General features: G+C 46.9%; 1 protein-coding gene across 3 annotated transcripts in view; it reads left to right on the top strand.

The window, feature by feature from the left end:
• The window catches only part of rps6ka1 (ribosomal protein S6 kinase a, polypeptide 1), a 491911-nt gene that overhangs the window by 239504 nt on the left and 233190 nt on the right, over nucleotides 1–19217 (top strand). For all 3 annotated transcript variants that reach the window (XM_072501006.1, XM_072501007.1, XM_072501008.1), the window contains one exon: nucleotides 4239–4355. In XM_072501006.1, coding sequence (XP_072357107.1) covers nucleotides 4239–4355 — 117 coding nt within the window. The remainder of the gene's footprint in view (nucleotides 1–4238; nucleotides 4356–19217) is intronic.

Consider the following 19217-nt stretch of genomic DNA (forward strand, 5'->3'; position numbering starts at 1 on the left):
AATTTCCCATCATGCGACAGCGTCTCTTGTAATTTGGCCATATTTCTGAGAAAGCTTAGAGCCAGGGGTTAGATTCTCTCTTGTTTGAGATGATCATGGCCTGGCATTTGTGTGGCATGAATCTTACTTGCCAGTTGTCAGCTGAAGCCTGGAGTTTGTCAAGGCTTACTGCATTTGGACATGGGCTGCTTCAGTATCTGAGAAATCATGAATGGTGCTGAATATTGCGCAGCCATCAGCGAACATCCCCACTTCTGACCTTCTGATGGAAGGAAAGGTTATTGGCAAAGCAGCTGAAGATGATTGCACCTAGGACACTAACCTGAGGAATTCCTGCAGAGATGTCCAGTGATGTCTACCATAATAATAATAATCTTTATTAGTGTCACAAGTAGGCTTACATTCGCAATGCAATGAAGTTACTGTGAAAATCCCCTCGTCGCCACACTCCGGGGCATGTTCAGGTACACTGAGGGAGAATTCCGAATGTCCAATTTACTTAACAGCACGGAGGAAACCCATGCAGACATGGGAAGAACGCACCGACTCCACACAGACAGTGACCCAAGTGGGAATCAAACCCGGTTCCTGGCGCTGTGAAGCAGCAGTGCTAACCACAACCATCTTACTTTGTGTCAGGTATGATTCCAACTAGTGGAGAGTTTTCACCCTTATTCCTATTGACTCTAGTTTTCACACAATGAGCTTTAAATGATGATTTTGACCTGCAGATTAGATGGTTTGATCACAATCAGAACAGAGTATTTTAGCTAATGTTAAAATAATAAGTGAAACTCTGGAATCATTATTTTAGCTACTGTTAAAATAATAAGTGTAACTCTGGAATCATTCAAGAGACCATTTGGAGTCAAAGTTGGAGTCATGAAGGAGCTAAAGTTATGGATTTCTATGGCAAGGTGGCTGATTAGCTGCTTCATCGATTCCCACTTCATCTACAAAGAACAAAGAAAAGTACAGCACAGTCCTTCAGCCCTCCAAACCTGTGCCGATCATGATGTCCTAACTAAAAAAAAAACCTTCTGCTCTTACTCAGTCCGTATTCCTCTATTTCCTCCCTATTCATGTGACCTATCCAGATGCCTCTTAAATGTTGCTAATGTGCCTGCTTCCACCACATCCTCTGGCAGCAGGTATCACGCACCCACCACTCTTTGCGTGAAAAACTTACCCCGCACATCTCTGCTAAACCTTTCTAGAAGTGTCCTTAAGAATAACACGGGGGGCAGCACGGTGGCACAAGTGGTTAGCATGGTTGCCTCACGGCGCTGAGGTCCCAGGTTCGATCCTGGCCCTGGCTCACTATTCGTGTGGAGTTTGCACCCAAAAGATTTGCAGTATAGGTGGATTGGTCATGCTAAAATTGCCCCTTAATTGGAAAAAATGAATTGGGTACTCTAAATTTATTTTAAAAATTGGGTACTCTAAATTTTTTTTTTTTTTAAAGAATAACACGGGGCATTTAATGTAGGGAAATGTTCCAAGGCATCTTCCAGGGAAAAGTACCAGCAGAGAATGTCTTGTACATTTTCTCAACATTTCATTTCTAACTTCATTTCATAAATGACAGAAACCGCAATCACAAAGATGTGTTAACAGATTCACAGTGATTGGGTGGGATTCTCCCCTACCCGGTGAGGCGGGCCGTACCGGCGCCGAGGAGTGGAGTGAACTATTCCGGCGTCGGGCCGCCCAGAAGGTGCAGAATCCTCCGCAAGAGACCTTGCCAAGAAGGAAGGCTGGTGTTTTTCTGGAGATAGCTACGGAGGTATCAACCTCGTATCTTTAGGAACAGGTGCCCTGCTGGACCTCCCTAGAAACCAAGGTCTTGCCGACCAAGAGAGAGACTGTTCCTTGTCTCGAAATAACTGGGGAGTCCATCTATTTTTCAGAAGCAAATGCTCTGCAAAAACTCCCTAACTACAAAAAAGATATAAATGTTTAAGAACAAGCTGCGAAAGTTAGAGTTTCGCTTGGAGAGCTGTTTGGGAGATTGCTGGTGTTTATTTGACCAAGCTGCTGTCTCGACTCATAGAGTTCTGCTCTTGATTGAGTATCGAGCTCCAAGACTACTAGTCGATGTAAGTATGAGATGTTTATAGCCAAAGCAATTATGTAGTTAGGGAGGTCACAGGCTAACTCATCACAGATCCTGTATTTGTCAAACTGTATCATTTATCAAAAATACTTGTATTTCCTTTTTTCTTTCAATAAATTGTGTATATATTTTACCATACAGATCCGTGTCTATTTTAATAAATAAGAGTGACATTTAACTAAGACTCATCATATTCTCACCCTTTGAGGCTATCTGAAGGGTTACTTACCCATGCCTGGCTCTCAAGAATTATAAATATTTGGTCGACATTAAGGAAAAGATAGCCGTCTAAGTCACAGTCTATCCTGTACACGGAAGGTAGTGAAAGCAAGGCACATTGTGGATACTATAATTAGAACTCCCAAATAGCGAGCCTTACTTTAGATATTCACAAGGCCTTGTCTGGTAGTTTACAACCTCGACTAATCGGGAAGATCTTAGATATAATACTCCTCAACTGTCACAGAGTTTGCACATTCTCCCCGTGTCTGTGTGGGTCTCACCCCCATAACCCAAAGATGTGCAAAGTAGATGGATTGGCCACGCTAAATTGCTCCTTAACATTTTTTTCATGAAAAACAAACACACAAATAGCCACAGGCATAAATATTCCAAGGCATTTCGCCAACTAGTAATCAGACATAAATGACATTAAGCTGAAGAAGAGGTGCAGTATTAGGACACATAATTAAAATCTTGATGAAAGTATTTAAGTAACACTTGGAGGAGGACCAAAATGTTGAACGGTTTAAGGGGAGAATTCCAGATCTTAGATCCTCAACAGCTGAAGGCATGGTTGTCAGCTGAGGGGCAAGGGAGGTGGGGGATGCATTAAAGGCCACAGTTGGAGGATAGCTGAGTTCTTGGAGGTTTACAAAGATAGATGGGCAGGGGCGAGGCCCTGGAAGCACTTTGACACAAAAGGTGCTTACTTTAAATTGGAGGTGATGGGGGAGTGTGAGCCACTGTCGTTCAGCAAGCATAAAGGTGATGGGTGATCAAGATTTGGTGTGGGTTAGCAGAGTAATAGCAGAATCTTGAATGGGCTGAAATTTATGGCAACTAGAAGGTGGGAGGCTGATTGGGAGAGCTTTCAAATAATTGAGACCAGATATGGTAAGGGAATTGAATGAGAGCAAATGCATGAGATAAGTTGGAACTTAAGGTGATGGCTTCAGTCTTACAATATTTCAGTGGAGAAAAATGCAATTCATCCAACATTGGATGTTGGACCAGCAGATTGACGACGTGAAGGTAGTCCAGGGGTCCAAAGAGGTTTGAAAAGGTAGACCTGGGCAATCTCAACATATATGTGAAGCTGATCCCATGTCCTGAGGTGATGTTTCCGAGTGTTAGCATGTGGAGCAGTAGGGAACCTTGGGTAGATTATTTTTGGATTTCAGAGTTAATGGTACGGGTGCAAGAGAAGACATTGTTGAAGGTGCTTTGGCTATGATAAAATAGCAAAGAGTGAAACCAAACGTGGACAATCCCACTCAGCTGGACAATATAGTAGTATTGCAGGAGGATGATTTTGCCATTCATGTTAGAGAACACACAAATGTTGAAAAGGATAAGATGGGGTATTGCACCGAGAATGTCATCTGTGACTGATTATTTCAGTACTGTGGTAGGGGGCGAAACCAGAGTAGAGAGATTCAGACAAGACATTGTGTGGTGGGCACAGGACAACAAAACATCAAGGACTTTGAAGAGCAAAGGGCTTTTTAGAAATGGGATGATATTTTTCAAGGATGGGGGTCAAGGTTATGTCTTTTGAGGCTGGGTGATAAAGACGGTTTTGAAAGGGAGTGGGACGTTTTCCGACTTTGCAAGGGCGCAATCAGGCATTGAGCATTGGCCTCTGATGCTTCCAACTCTAGTATAGGGAAATTGTTAGTCCTATAATGTTCTATCATAGAACAAGAGTAGGCTGTTTAGTTTCTTGAATCTGATCTGCTAATCACTGAGATCATGGCTGATCTGTGACCTTATTCATTTTACATATTTATGATTTACATAAGTTTGCAAGTTTTAATGGAAGGATGCCTTTTATTGTGAATGTGAATGGAGTGAGTTGGAAGAGCACTTGATTTTTAACAGTGCTAATCTTGTATTTCAGGATGAAGAGAACATAAAAGAGATCAACATCACTCATCATGTGAAAGAGGGGTCAGAAAAAGCAGATACTTCCCACTTCGAGCTGCTGAAAGTACTTGGTCAGGGATCCTTTGGAAAGGTCAGTATGCAATGTGATCTCAGTACTCTTAAACAGTGGACTGAATATTAATTTGAAGCAGAGAGCTGAAAGTTCCTTGAAGAATGGATTTTCCTGCCAAATTTAACAAAGTATTGACGTGTATTTTTTTAAAGTCTAAATGTCTCTGCTGCAGCCAGCCAGATTAAGAGACTGGCTAGCTATCATCAGGTAGGCCTTTGCCAACAGGTTGCAACAAAGGGAGAGTGGAGAGAAGTGTGAGTGCTATCAAAACAACTTGTCAGGAGATCAGAGGCTATAGGCAATATTAGAGGCCAGAACAGATGAGATCAGAGCCCTTGTGGAGGAAATTGGAAGTATCAATGGGGAGAGATTGGAAGGGTCAGGGCTGGGGGCAGTGTTCCCTTTCAGGCACGCTGCAGTGCATGAAACTGACAGCAGCTGTTGGTTATTATTTTGCTTTTCCCATTTAACAACATCTCAGCCCTATCTATTTTTTTCAGCAGGCTGCAAACAAATTATCTGCCTCTATGCCTTGCTTTGTAAAATTGGAAGAATGTGGTTTTGGGTTGGATTTCAGAATTGTAACATTTTAACATCCCAGCAACGTAAACTTTCATTTTTTGGGAGTTACATTTCTATAGAATCCCGACAGTGCAGAAGGAGGCCATTTGGCCCATCGAGTGTACACCGACCCTCCGAAAGAGCAATCTACCTAGGTCCACTCTCCCGCCCTCTCCTTGTAACCACGCGCATTGATCATGGCCAATCCACCAAACCAGCACACCTTTGGACTAGGAGGATACCCGAGCACCTGGTGGAAACCCATGCAGACATGAGGAGTGTAGTGATAACATGGTTGTGTTGTAATTCACTGACTGATCACTAGGAGTCTCATTAGTATATCAGTGAATGTTAGAGTCAGGTGACCGCAGACTGGTTGGATAGAGAGGTTGCTTGTGCGAGATCATGCTGTTATTTTGTATATAGTTGACCCACAGTTAATGTTAATAAATCATTTATTGCTTGAGCGACAAGTGTTCTTGTAATATAAATTAGGCCATCTGACAAGAACACAACATGGTACCAGGGCTGGATGGTATTAAACACTGAGAAAGCCTGCCACGAGGTCCACAAAGATTTTGCAGACTGCAGGAATTAACAACATGGAGTCTTTGAAGCCACCAATATGGGGATAAAGGGGTCTTTTTCAGGATGGCAGCCGGTGACTCGTGGTGTGCCCCAGGTCGGTGCTGGGACCACAACTTTTCACAATATACATTAATGATCTGAAAGAAGGAACTGAAGGCCCTGTTGCTAAGTTTGCAGATGATACAAAGATCTGTAGAGGGCCAGGTAGTACTGAGAAAGCAGGCAGGCTGCAGACAGGCTAGGAGAGCGGGCAAAGAAGTGGCAGATGGAAAACAATGTGGAAAAGTGTGAGGTTATGCACTTTGGAAGGACAAATGGAGGCATAGACTATTTTCTAAATGGTGAGATGCTTAGGAAATCAGAAGCACAAAGGGACATGGGAGTCCTTGTTCACGATTGTCTTAAGGTTAATGTGCAGGTTCAGTCGGCAGTTAGGAAGGCAAATGCAATGTTAGCATTCATGTCGAGAGGGCTAGAATACAAGAGCAGTGATGTTCTTCTGAGGCTATATAAGTCTCTGGTCAGACCCCATTTGGAGTATTGTGAGTAGTTTTGGGCCCCGTACCTAAGGAAGGATGTGCTGGCCTTGGAAAGGGTCCAGAGGAGGTTCACAAGAATGATCCCTGAAATGAAGAGCTTGTCGTATGAGGAACGGTTGAGGACTCTGAGTCTGTACTTGTTGGAGTTTAGAAGGATGAGGGGGGGATCTTATTGAAACTTACAAAATAGTGCGAGGCCTGGATAGAGTGGACGTGGAGAGGATGTTTCCACTTGCAGGAAAAACTAGGAGCAGAGGACACAATCTCAGACTAAAGGGACAATCCTTTAAAACAGAGATGAGGAGGAGTTTTTTCAGCCAGAGGGTGGTGAATCTGTGGAACTCTCTGCCGCAGAAGGCTGTGGAGGCCAAATCACTGAATGTCTTTAAGACAGAGATAGATGGGTTCTTGATTAATAAGGGGATCAAGGGTTATGGGGAGAAGGCAGGAGAATGGGGATGAGAAAAATATCAGCCATGATTGAAAGGCAGAGCAGACTCTATGGGCTGAGTGGCCTAATTCTGCTCCTATGTCTTATGGTCTCAGATTTCATGATAACGTGGACAGCAACTGGCGTGTGTTTAAACAACAATTGAACCTGTATCTTGCTGCAGTAAATTTAGAAGATCAATCAGATTCATGTAAGGTAACAATGCTCCTAATAGCGGCAGTGCCCCAACAATTGCTCTGTTTAATACCTTTAAATTTGCAAACAATGAAGATAGTAAAAAGTTTTAATGAAGTAATTTGAAGATTTGTGCACATTGCACTCCCAGAAAGTGTGAAATTTATGAGCGCTATGTGTTTGGATCACGTTTATAGAAGAGAGGAGAATTCATAGATCATTTCATCACTGATTTAAAGTTAAGAGCTAAAACCTGTAATTGTTCTGCGGTGGAATCTTCTGTGATTCGGAACCAGATTGAAAATAAGCTGAGGGAATGGTTGCTGAGGGAATAGGAGCTGTCTTTGGAACAAACATTTAAGATTTGTCAGGCTCAAGGGCACCTTGGTGGGGTAGTGGTTAGCACTGCTGTCACACGGCGCCGAGGCCCCAGGTTCGATCCCAGCTCTGGGTCACTGTCCGGGTGGAGTTTGCACATTCTCCCCATGTTTGCGTGGGTTTCGCCCCCACAACACAAAAGATGTGCCGGGTAGGTCTCTACCCTCCATGCCTTCTGTCAGGCCGAGACCTGTTCTCCTGATCCTCGACCTTCCCCTTTCAGCTCCTTTGGGCCGCCACCAACCTTTTGACTTCTGCTTCCAGAAAGATAATCCCGTCGCCTTGGTCCCTCGAGGCTCTCTCGAGGTCGTGGATCATCCTCTCCGCCAATTTCTTCCCCAACCTGCGATTGTTTTTGTAAGGTGACCGTCACCACCACCTGGACCGCCACCTGGATTTCAATTCAGATCGCTTCTTTCATGGCGGCCAGCTCCTTCTTGAGGAAGGTCTTCCAGCAGTCTCCAGGTGGCGAGGTGGAATTTGATGGTCGGGTCAATGGTCTCCCTCTCTTGGGTGGCCTGGGCCGCCTCGCACTTTGGGTCTGCCGGTTTGTCTGCTTGCTGTTCGTGGTCCTTTCTGCCACTTCTGCCGTCCCTTTGGACCCTCAAGTTCCCGTTTGCTGGCATTTCTTTTGCGGTTGATTTCTTTCCTCTGTTGAGGTTACTTTGCTTTCGATTTTAAAGTACCTATTTGATTCTGGTTGGGAGGAGAGCCACCTGATGTACGTCCGCTCAGCTCATCACCGTCACCGGAAGCCGTTTTGCCTCTGGTTTACCCACAGGTAATGTTAATAAATCGTTTATAGCTTTAGCTACAAGTGTTCTTGTAATATAAATCAGGCCATCCAACAAGAACATAAAAAGGAGAATGTTCAATATGTAAGAAAGACATAGACCCGACTGAATGCGGTTCATACAGACCCATCTTGCTACTAAACGTCGATACCAAAATATTGGCCAAGATCCTAGCCAAAAGGCTAGAAGACTGCGTACCAGAGGTGGTTGCAGAGGATCAAACGGGCTTTGTCAGAGGTAGACAGCCAACATCGAACATCAGGCGCCTGCAGAACGTAATCATGACCCCATCCGAGGACAGAGCCACCTGAGGTGATCCTGGACGCAGAAAAGGCCTTCGACAGAGTCGAATGGAAGTACCTCATAGAGGTGCGAGCGATTTGGGCTCAGAAAAGGATTCCTATCATGAAGTTCCTGTAGAATGCTTCCATGGCAAGAGTACGGACAAACAACACCAGCTCCCAGTACTTCCACCTGCACAGGGGCACCGGGCAGGGGCAGCACTGGTGGGACTGCCGTTTAAACAAGCCTGACACAAATTCCACTACCTGGGGATCCAAATCGCTCATGACTGGACGGGGATCTACAAATGGAATTTGACCAGTCTGACCGAGGACTTCAAAAAAGACCTGCAGAGATGGAACACACTCCCACTCTTTCTAGCGGGGAGAGTACAGACGACCAAAATGAATATACTGCCCAGGTACCTCTTCCTACTAATGTGCATCCCGATCTATATCCCCAAGGCCTTTTTTTTAAACTCACTGGACAAGTTAATCATGGCGTTTGTATGGAAATGAAATGAAAATGAACATCGCTTATTGTCACAAGTAGACTTCAAATGATGTTACTGTGAAAAGCCCCTAGTCGCCATATTCCAGCACCTGTTCGGGGAGGCTGGTATGGGAATTGAACCGTGCTGCTGGCTTGCCTTGGTCTGCTTTCAAAGCCAGTGATTTAGCCCTGTGCTAAACCAGCCCCAACCAGTATAAACCAGTATGGTGGGGGGGGGGGGATGCTAGGATCACAAAGAAGGTCCTACAGAAACAAAATCCAGGGGAGGGCTAGCCCTCCCAAACCTACAATTCTACCACTGGGCAGTGACAGCGGAAAGAGTGATGGGATGGACAAAGGAGCCAGAAACCGAGTGGGTGCGCGCGGTGGAGGCCTCCTGCAAGCAGACCTCTCACTGGGACCTCGCCACGGCGGCATTCCCATCCTCGCCCAAGAAACACTCCAGCAGCCCAGTGGTGATAGCCACCCTCCAGACGTGGAACCAACTATGGCAGCAATTCAGACTGACGGAAATGTCCGACAAAGCCGCTATCTGCAATAACTACAGGTTCACACCAGCACTCACCGATGCCACCTTCAAAAGTTGGAGACAGGACGGGGGGACATTGACAGTCAGGGACCAAAATACTGACGGTAGGGTCACAACACTGGACTAACTGTGTTTCACCCCCGCAACCCAAAGATGAGCTGGTTAGGTGGATTGGCCATGCTAAATTGCCCCTTAATTGGAAAAAAAAATAATTGGGTACTCAAATTTTTTTTGAAAAGTGCCTTATATATATATATATATATATATATATATATTTATAATCCACCTTGAAGTAATCAATGAATGGCTTCCACTTCCAGGTGAACCCCTCCTCCAACCCCCTGCAAAGCGAACTGACCTCCAACTGTAGGAATCCTGCCAGGTTGCTCACCCATACCCCTGCCTTCAGCAGGCTCTGAGTCCCACCAACTCAACAAGAGTTGAACCCCTGGGCTATTAGGGAGGCAAAGGCCTTTCTCCCCACCTGGACTCCCGGATCTTCCGACACCCCGAAAATCGCCACCTTCATCTTGGTGCCACCCCCACACCCAGAATCACGGATATAACATCCAAGAACCCCTGCCAAAACCCCCTCAGCTTTGGACATGCCCAAAACATTTAGATGCGATTCACGAAATGCTGCCTACATAGGCTCCACACCCATAACATTGACCCAATATTGTGCTCTGGGTCTGGAGTTGGCACCACGGAGCGCTGGATTGGCGAGAACAGAAGGGTTGCCAACAGCTGTGCCTTCAAACTCATCACCCTACACGACGTCTCCTCCATCCGACCCCACACCAACTCCTACTCCACCGCCCATTTCCTCACCATTGCGATGTTTGCGACCCAATTATAATTCATCAAATTTGGCAACACCAGCCCCCCGTCCCCCTCCCCTTGCCTGGTCTCCAAAAACACCCTCCTCCCCTGTGGGTTCTTCCCTGCCCAAACAAACCATGAAATTATCCCGTTCGCCTTCCTAGAAATGGACTTGAGGACAAAGGTGGGGAGGTTCTGGAATACAAAAAAGAACATGGACAGTGCCGTCATTTTAATCGTCTGCACCCGCCCAGCCTGTGATAGCGGCAACACATCCAACCTCTTGAAATCCACCTCATTCCCTCCACCAACCTTGCCAAGTTCAATTTGTGTGGTTGGGCTCAACTCGGCACTACCTAAATATTAAAAACTCGCTCCTATCACCCAGAACAGCAACTCCCCTAACCTCCTCTCCTGCCGTCGGAAACCCATGACTCCATGTTCAATTTATACCCCGAAAACCAGCCAAATTTCCTCAGGATCTCCATGATCCTCTCAAACCTGCCCACTGGGTCTGAAATGTATGGCAGCAGATCATCCACATACAGTGAAACCCAGTCCACAAACTCCTGGTCAAACCCAAACAGACCCAATACCTCCAATAATACGCCCACTCCACGCGATCAAAGGCCTTCTCCGCATCTATTGCCACTACTACTTCTACCTCCTGCCCTTCCGAGGGCATCATAATCACATTAAGCAGCCTGAGCACCACTATCACCCCCAGCACATAGTACTCTATCCACGACGCCAACACTTTCGCCAATAGTTTTGCATCAACATTAAGCAGCAATATCGGGCAGTACCACCCACACTGCTCCGGATCCTTATACTTCTTCAAAATCAAGGAGATGGATGCCTGAGACAATATTGGGGAAGCTCCCCACTACCCCTTGCCTCATTGTAGGTCCTCACCAGCAATGATCCCAGCTCCACATCAAATGTCTTATAAAACTCTGCTGGGAACTATTCTGGTCCCGGGGTATTCTCTGCCTGCATCTCGCCTACCCCGTCCATCACCTCCCTCAGCCCGATCAGGGCCCCCTGTCCCTGGGAAACTCCAAACCTCTCACCCCCTCCTCCCCAGGCAGGGGCTCCGACTCATACAGCCTCCTGTAAAAGGCCTCAAATACCCAATTCACCCTCTTTGGGTCCGCCACACCTTACTCTTCTCATCCTTCACCCGACCGATCTCTCCGGCTGCCTGCTTCCACAGCTGGTGGGCCAGCATCCTACTCGCCTTTTCCCCATACTCGTACACTGGCCCTCTGGCCCTCCGCAGCTGTCATACTGCCTTCCCCATTGATACTAACCCAAACACCATCTGCATCCTCTGCCTCTCCTTTAACAACTCCTTCTCTGGCACCACCTTCAGAACTCATCTGCCAGCCTTACCCTCGCCTCTCGCTCCACCCTCTCCTTAAGCACCCGTATCAAAATTAATTCACGCCTAACTACCACCTTAAGTGCCCCCCACAGCGTGGCGGCCGTGACCTCCCCATATCATTCAACTCCGCATAGCCCCAAATGTCACCCACTCACATACCCCCTGATCCGACAACAGCCCCACACCTAACCTCCACTGCGGCTGTTGGGCCTCCCCCTGAACCACCCGCAAATCCACTCAGTGCGGCGCCTGGTCGGAAACCACAATCGCCAAATACTACGAGTGGGCCACCCCAGCCAGCAGCGTCTTATCCACCACAAAGAAACCGATCCAGGAGTACACCCGGTGCACATGTGAGAGGTACAAGAACTCCTTTGCCCTAGGCCTCCCAAGCCTCCACGGGTCCATCCCCCATAGGATCCATAAACCACCTCCATTCTCTGGCCACCGCCAATACCCTCGATGACTTAGGGCTCGACCGTTCCAACCTCGGATCCAGGACCATATTGAAATCGCCCCCCATAATCAGCCTATGCAACCCAGCCATGTAACTAACCCAGATCTCTAATTTTGGGGGCTTCGAGTCCCTCCACATTAACAGTATAAGGGAGGCAAAGGCCAAGACGTCAGCCTCTCTCGTCCCCTGGACTCCCGGCTTTTCCGACACTCCAAAGATCGCCACCTCTGGACTCGGCACCACCCGTGTTTTAAGTGAACATAGCTGTAGCAAAGCCCTGCCAAAATCTTCTAAACTTTGGGCATGCCCAAAACATGTGGACATGATTTGCTGGCCCTCCCGCGCATCTTGTACACATGACCTCCACCCCAAAAAACTTGCTCATCTGGGCCACCGTCATGTGTGCCCGGCGGATACCTTGAGTTGTATCAAGCTAAGCCTGGCACATGATGAGGATGTGTTAACCCTGCTTAAGGCATCCGCCCACAAACCCGCCTCTATCCCCCCCCTAGCTCGACTTCCCACTTGCCCTTTAGGTCTGTTATCGGAGTTTCCTCCGACTCCAGAAGTTCTTGGTAGATATCTGATACCTTTCCCTCTCCCACCCATGTTCTCGAAACTACCTGTCTTGTACACCCCGTGGTGCGGGACTTGGGAACCTGCCTTCTCAAAAAATCCCACATCGGCAGAAATCTAAACCCATTCCCTGCTGGCAATTCAAATTTCTCCTCCAAATCCTTCAAGCTAGGGAAGCTCCTGTTTATAAATAGATCTCCCATCCTCTCAATTCCTGCTCTCTGCCATCTCCGGAATCCTCCATCCAGGCTACCAGGTACAAACCGATGGCTGTTGTAGATCGGGGCCCAGACCGATGCTCCCTCCGCTCGTCTGTATTTCCTCCACTGCCCCCAGACTCTGAGAGCCACCACAACCACCGGGCTTGCAGAGTACTGGGTGGGCGGGAATGGGAGAAGTGCCGTTATCAGTGCCCCCAAACTTGTGTTCTTACACGATGCCGCCTCTACTCACTCCCATGCCGACGACGACCCCCCCCCACTACCCACTTTCTGATCATGGCTAAATTAGCCGCCCAGAACAAAAGTACGGCAGCGCTAACCCACCCTCCCCCTTACTACGCTCCAACAATACTTTCTTCACTTGTGGGGTTTTACCCGCCCACACAAAGCCCAAAATCACCTTATTCACCCGTTTAAAAAAGGCCCTCGGGATAAAGGTGGGGAGGCACTGAAAGACAAACAGGAGGACCGTAATTTTCACGGTCTGTACCCTCCCTGCCAGTGATAGCGGGAGCATGTCCTATCTCTTAAAGTCCTTCTTCATTTGTTCTAGCCGGGACAGGTTTAACTTGTGCAATGTCTCCCATTCCCGAGCCACCTGGATTCCCAGATGGCGAAAGCTCCTTCCTACCATTCTAAACGGCAGCTCTCCCAGTCTCCTCTCCTTCCCTCTCACCTGGATCGCGGATATCTCGCTTTTCCCCATGTTCAATTTATACACCGGAAACCTGCCAAATTCCCCTAAAATCTGGCTCTCTGGCCAGAGCAAACAACAGTGGGGATACAGCAACCGCACCCAGTCAATAAAGCCCTGCCCAAACCCGAATATTCCTAACACCTCCACAAGTAATCCAATTCCACCCGATCAAAAACCTTCCCATCCATTGCCCCCCCCACACCCTCTCTCTGAGGGCATCATGAAAACATTTAAGAGCCTTCTAACATTGGCCGTGACTTGCCTGCCCTTTACAAAGCCCATCTGGTCTTCCCCTATCACCCCTGGGACACAATCCTCTATCCTTGTGGCCAGTACCTTAGCCAGCAGTTTGGCATCCACATTAAATAGGGAGATTGGCCTGTATGACTCGCATTGCTCAGGGTCCTTCTCCCATTTCAGAATCAGTGAAATCGAGGCCTGCGACATTGTTGGGGGAAGGACCCCCCTCTCCTTCACTTCATTAAATGTCCTCACCAGCAGTGGGCTCAATATCTACGAAAACGTCTTGTAGAATTCCCCCGGGTAGCCATCCGGCCCCGGGGCCTTGCCCAACTACATGCCCTCCAACTCCTCCATTATTTCCTTAATTTCAATTGGGGCTCCCCCTTTCCTCCTCCACCCTCGGAAACCTCAATTGCCCTAAGAACTGCCTCATCCCCTCAACCCCAGCCGGGGGTTCCGATTCATATAATTTACTGTAGAAGTCCTTAAACATCTCATTTACCCCCACTGGGTCCGGGACCGCATTCCCACCACTGTTCTTTACTCTCCCTATTTCCCTGGCTGCCTCCCTTTTCCTCCGCTGGGGTGCTAGCATTCTGCTTGCCTTTTCCCGTACTCATACACCGCTCCCCTTGCCTTCCTCAGTTGTTCCACCGCCTTCCCTGTAGATAACAGCCCAAACACTACCTGTAACCTCCGCTGCTCCATTCAGTAACCCCGCGGTCCAGGGCTTCCGAATCTCTCCTATCCACCTGGAGTATCACCCCAACCAACGTATCTCTCTCTGCTCGCTCCACCTTTTCTCTATGGGGCTGTATTGAAATTCATTCCCGCCTGACCACTGCCGTCAAAGCTTCCCATACCGTTGCTGCCGAGACCTCCCCTGTATCATTTATTTCCAGATAGTTCTGGATGGACTTACTTACCCGCCCACAGACTGCCTCATCTGTTAATAGTCCCACATCCAACCTCCATAACGGGCGCTACCCTCTCTCCATACCAATTCGTATATCAACCCAATGACGGGCATGATCCGACACCGCAATTGCCGAGTACTCGGTATCCACCACCCCAGGCAGGAGAGCCCTGCTCAGAATAAAAAAGTCGATCCGAGAATATACCTTGTGGACATGGGAGAAAAAAGAAAACTCCTTCGCTCTTGGCCATCCAAACCTCCATGGGTCCAGCCCCCCCCCCCCCCCCTCCCCCCCAACTGCTCCATAAACCCCTTCAATTCCCTCGCCGTGGCAGGCACCCTCCCTGTCCTAGATTTTGACCGGTCCAATCCTGGATCAATGACTGTATTGAAGTCTCCCCCATGATCAGATTATGTGACTTTAGGTCTGGGATCTTACCTAACACCCGCCTCATAAATTCCACATCATCCAGTTTGGTGCATAGACGCTCACAAGTACCACGCGCATCCCCTCCAGCTCACCATTATGTACCTGCCCCCCGGATCTGACACGATTCTCCCTGCCTCAAATGCCACCCGTTTGTTAATCAGGATCGTAAACCCCCCTGGTCTTCGAGTCCAGCCCTGAATGGAATACCTGGTCAACCCACCCCTTCCACAATCTGGTCTGATCTATAACCTTTAGGTGTTCTCCTGTAGCATTGCCACGTCCGCCTTCAATCCCCTCAGATGCGCGAACACGCTAGCCCTCTTGACCGGCCCGTTTGGCCCTCTGACATTCCAAGTAATCAGCCTAGTCGGGGGCTTCCTGCCCCCTCCACCTCCCTGCCGACTCGCCATTACCCTTCTTCGGCCAGCCTCCAGCTCGCGTCCCTCGCCTCCTCAAGCCCGCCCTCGGGCATCCGCCGTTCTCGACCTCCCATTTGTCCCCTAGTAACAGCTCACCCCCTCCCCCCTCCTCTCTAGTAACAGCACCAAAAACTCAACTCCCCATATCAAATTAATCACCTGCTCACCCCCCGCTGTGCTTCCGTGAGCCAGCTGACCTAGCTAACCTGGTTGCTCCCGTCCATGGCACCAGACATCCTATCTCTCCATTGTTCTCCCCCGTCCCCCGGGCTTGGACATACATATTCAAAATATCACAGTCCCCAGTAAACAAACAGTAGAAAAAGAAAAATCCCCCCCCCCCAACTCATAAACATTTTACTGAGGTATTTATGGTTTTACAACAACAACAAAATAAACAATGTACATGAATTTATAAACATAGTGCAAAAGCCATCTTCCTCCCTTACAGGTCCCACCTTACCAATAGAAGAAAGTTAACTTTAGAAACAGAAATAGCCCCTTGTTACACAGATCACTACATATTTAAAAAACACAGTTCCAACCAACCCCAAAGAAAAAACAAAGAAGATCCATCGCACCCTTCCCCCACCAGCACTAAGTTAACTTACAAAACTGAGCAACAGCCCAAGAATCAATATTAAAAACCATTTCACATACAATGCAAAAGCGAGAATCACTTTAACAAAATCGATAGAGTATTACCGTCTCGAGAGTTCAGTGATCTCAGTCACTTGCCAGTCCTTCACTTTTAACAAAGTTCATCGCTTCATCTGGCGTCTCAAAATAAAGTTGCTGCTCTTCATAGGTGACCCATAAGCGAGCTGGATAAAGCAGTCCAAACTTCACCTTCTTGCAAAGGGCCGATTTTACTCGGTTGAATCCTGCTCTTCATTTGGCCAGATCCACATCCAGGACCCGGTAGATGCGCAGCATGCTGTTCTCCCACTTGCAGCTCCGTGTCTGCTTGGCCCACCTCAAAATCTGTTCCTTATCCAGGAACCGGTGCATTCGCACCACTATCACCCTCGACGGTTCGTTCACACACAGCCTTCTCGCAACCGTTCTATGTGCTCTATCCACTTCCAAGGGTTGGCAAATGCCCCATCGTCCGTTAGCTTCTCGAGCATATTCGCCACATATGCCCTTGTATCCGTTCCCTCGCAGCCCTTGGTCCTCAAGTTCTGTCGACGGGACCTGTTCTCCAGGTCCTCCACCTTCTGCAGCCTTTTCTGCTGACCCCTCATCAGTCCCACCTGTAACTCCAGCACAGTTAGGTGTTCCTCGTGCTCGACCAACTTCTCCTCAACCTTCTGGATTGCCTGACCTTGGGCTTCCAGCCCTTGTTCCACCCGGTCAATCGATGCCTTGATCGGGTCTAGGCCATCCTCCTTTTGATTGGCGAAACCCTCCTGAATAAATTCCACAGCTGCTCCGTTTACCATTGGGCCACTGAGCCCGTACCCTGCACCTCCGCCATGTTTTTCTGTGCTGTGGGTTTTACACATGCCTTCTCTACTCGATTTTTCCTTCTTATACGACCACTTCTGGTCCACGTCTCCATATACTGGTGCGGGATTCCTCCTCACTGTCCCATCCACTCTCGATTTTTCAAAATAAAACTCGAAAAAGTCGGGGGACAAGGTCCGTCATGAGCGGGAACTACCAAATGTGCGACCTCCTACTCCATGGCCGCCACCGGAAGTCCCACGTCTTAATTTCTAACCCCGAATGGAACGCTTGCTCCACCCATCCCTTCCTCAGCCTCGTCTGATCCAATGATACAGAAATTTGCTCATTGGTCCCTTTAGTGAGAAAAATCTGCAAATGTGGCCCACCGAGGAAAATGGTTGAATAAGACTGATCTAAATCAATCGCTTGTTGTGGCTACGACAGAAACATAAATAAAAGCATTTAGTTCTTTCTTCAAAGTAGTTTTCCACCAAGTAATCATTATTGTAGAGATAAAAGTGTGCAGTTTTGTTGCATTTTGATTAGAGCTACTGCTTGTTTTCAAACAAAGCAATATCTTTGCTTGAGATCAGAAATCGGCTCTCAAAAAACCTTCCTAGACACTAAAAAAACGTAATGATATGTTAATCTTGCACTTGCCACACTTCAAGCCTCACTTCACTTTCCATTGATTAGAAAACCTCCTAATTGTCTCATATAGATCACTGAAACAAACCGCCTTCCAGATTTGTGGTTTGTTCCCGAATCAAAAGTTAAATCCTGGATGTTCCTTGAACATTTGATGAGTGCTCTATGTTATAATCCCAGTTGATGTTCTAACTGAAAATCCCAGAATGGACCCCTGGCCCAAAAGACCATAACCTTTTTTTTCATAAAATGTGGAGGAACAGAGACACCGATGATTAGTTTTACCAACAAGGAATAAACATTTATTAAACATGAAAAAATTGGATTCTGATACAATAAAACTTTACTCCCCCCTTATCTTAACAATTACACACAGGTTTTAGGATTAACACGGATTACAAAGTACATCTTAAGTCCCTTTTAAGCACACAGGATGACTGTGGGCAAATACACACTCCACTCTGAAACCCAAGTGAATGTTTGTGGATGCCGCCTCAGAATCTCCCCCAGATGATTGTCATACAACAATTTCCAAACTCCACTCCCAAAAAACTTTGAAACCTTTTCTCCGAAGTATGCTTTCCGTTAGAGGATTGCGTTCCAAAATACAGACCAAGTTTTCCAAATGATACTTTTAAACAAAGCTTCCACTCCACTTTTAACAGCAAATCCAGTCCAGAAGTTTACATCTCTCTTTTCAGGTTTCCTTTGTCTTAACTGCTTTTACACAGCTTTTACAACTTTGAGATCCAGCCACCAATTTCCGTAATTATTTCAACTCGTATTCCACAGGCTGTAGTAAAATCTCACAAACCTGAAAATCATTTCAGATATCTATCTGGCTTCTCGCAATCCAATGCCTTTTTTAACTCTTGTCACTTTACTGAACAGTTCTCTGTTCTAGTATCTTTAACCTCAGACTTCTTGGAAACCTCTCTGTATTTCTCTAGTTTCCTTACCTATCTGCTCTTCAGATCTCTGCACTTGTTTCTTACATGGTGTGGCTTTTCTTTTAGCAAAACTGAGAGAGGTGTTCCCATCCTAGCCTTCCAACTGTTTCTAACGGAGCTATGAAAGCTGCCTTTTCTCTCACTATCTATCTCCAACTGCAATCAAATGAGCTGAACCAAAGCCTAAAAGCTTCTTTACCTTACAAGGCCCAAGTTGCTAAGCAATCACTACTAGTATATCAGTACTAGGCTTTTATTTACTCTTAACGCTGCAACCCTTTAACACGGTAGAATCACAATTGGAACTCAACCAATTCCCGCACATACAAACACCTTTGTCCAACTTGAATCTAACTACAGATTTTATCCATCCAGGCACATAAATATTAAATTAACCCCATTTAAAACTATACTTTATTTCTAATGTTATCAATACAAATAGAAATCCCTTAAAATAATGTTTGTTTTTTAACACTGTAGTTAGTTTAGTTTGCTATCTGGATTCTGTTGGAGTATCGTTTTGCCTTTCATGGTTGTTTTGCTTCACAGGTGTTCTTTATATTTACCAGTCTTTGGGTTGTTTGCCCGTTAAATAGGATTATTTTGCATGGAAACACCATTTTCCCGACTCAAACCTTCTACCAATGGTCTTTTAATTTGTCTGTTGGGCAGTCATCTCAAGAGTTATGTTTCTGCCAGTATATAGTAGGAGGTCATAGGAGTATACAAGTCATCTCATCACCTCAAAAAGCAATCTTGAGTGGACCAGTATGGAATCATAGAATTTAAAGTGCTGAAGGAGGCCATTCGGTCCATCGAGTCTGCACCCCATTTAAGTCCGCATCTCCACCCT

Source organism: Scyliorhinus torazame, chromosome 1 (genome assembly GCF_047496885.1).
Source record: "Scyliorhinus torazame isolate Kashiwa2021f chromosome 1, sScyTor2.1, whole genome shotgun sequence".
NCBI classification, from domain to species: Eukaryota; Metazoa; Chordata; class Chondrichthyes; order Carcharhiniformes; family Scyliorhinidae; genus Scyliorhinus; species Scyliorhinus torazame.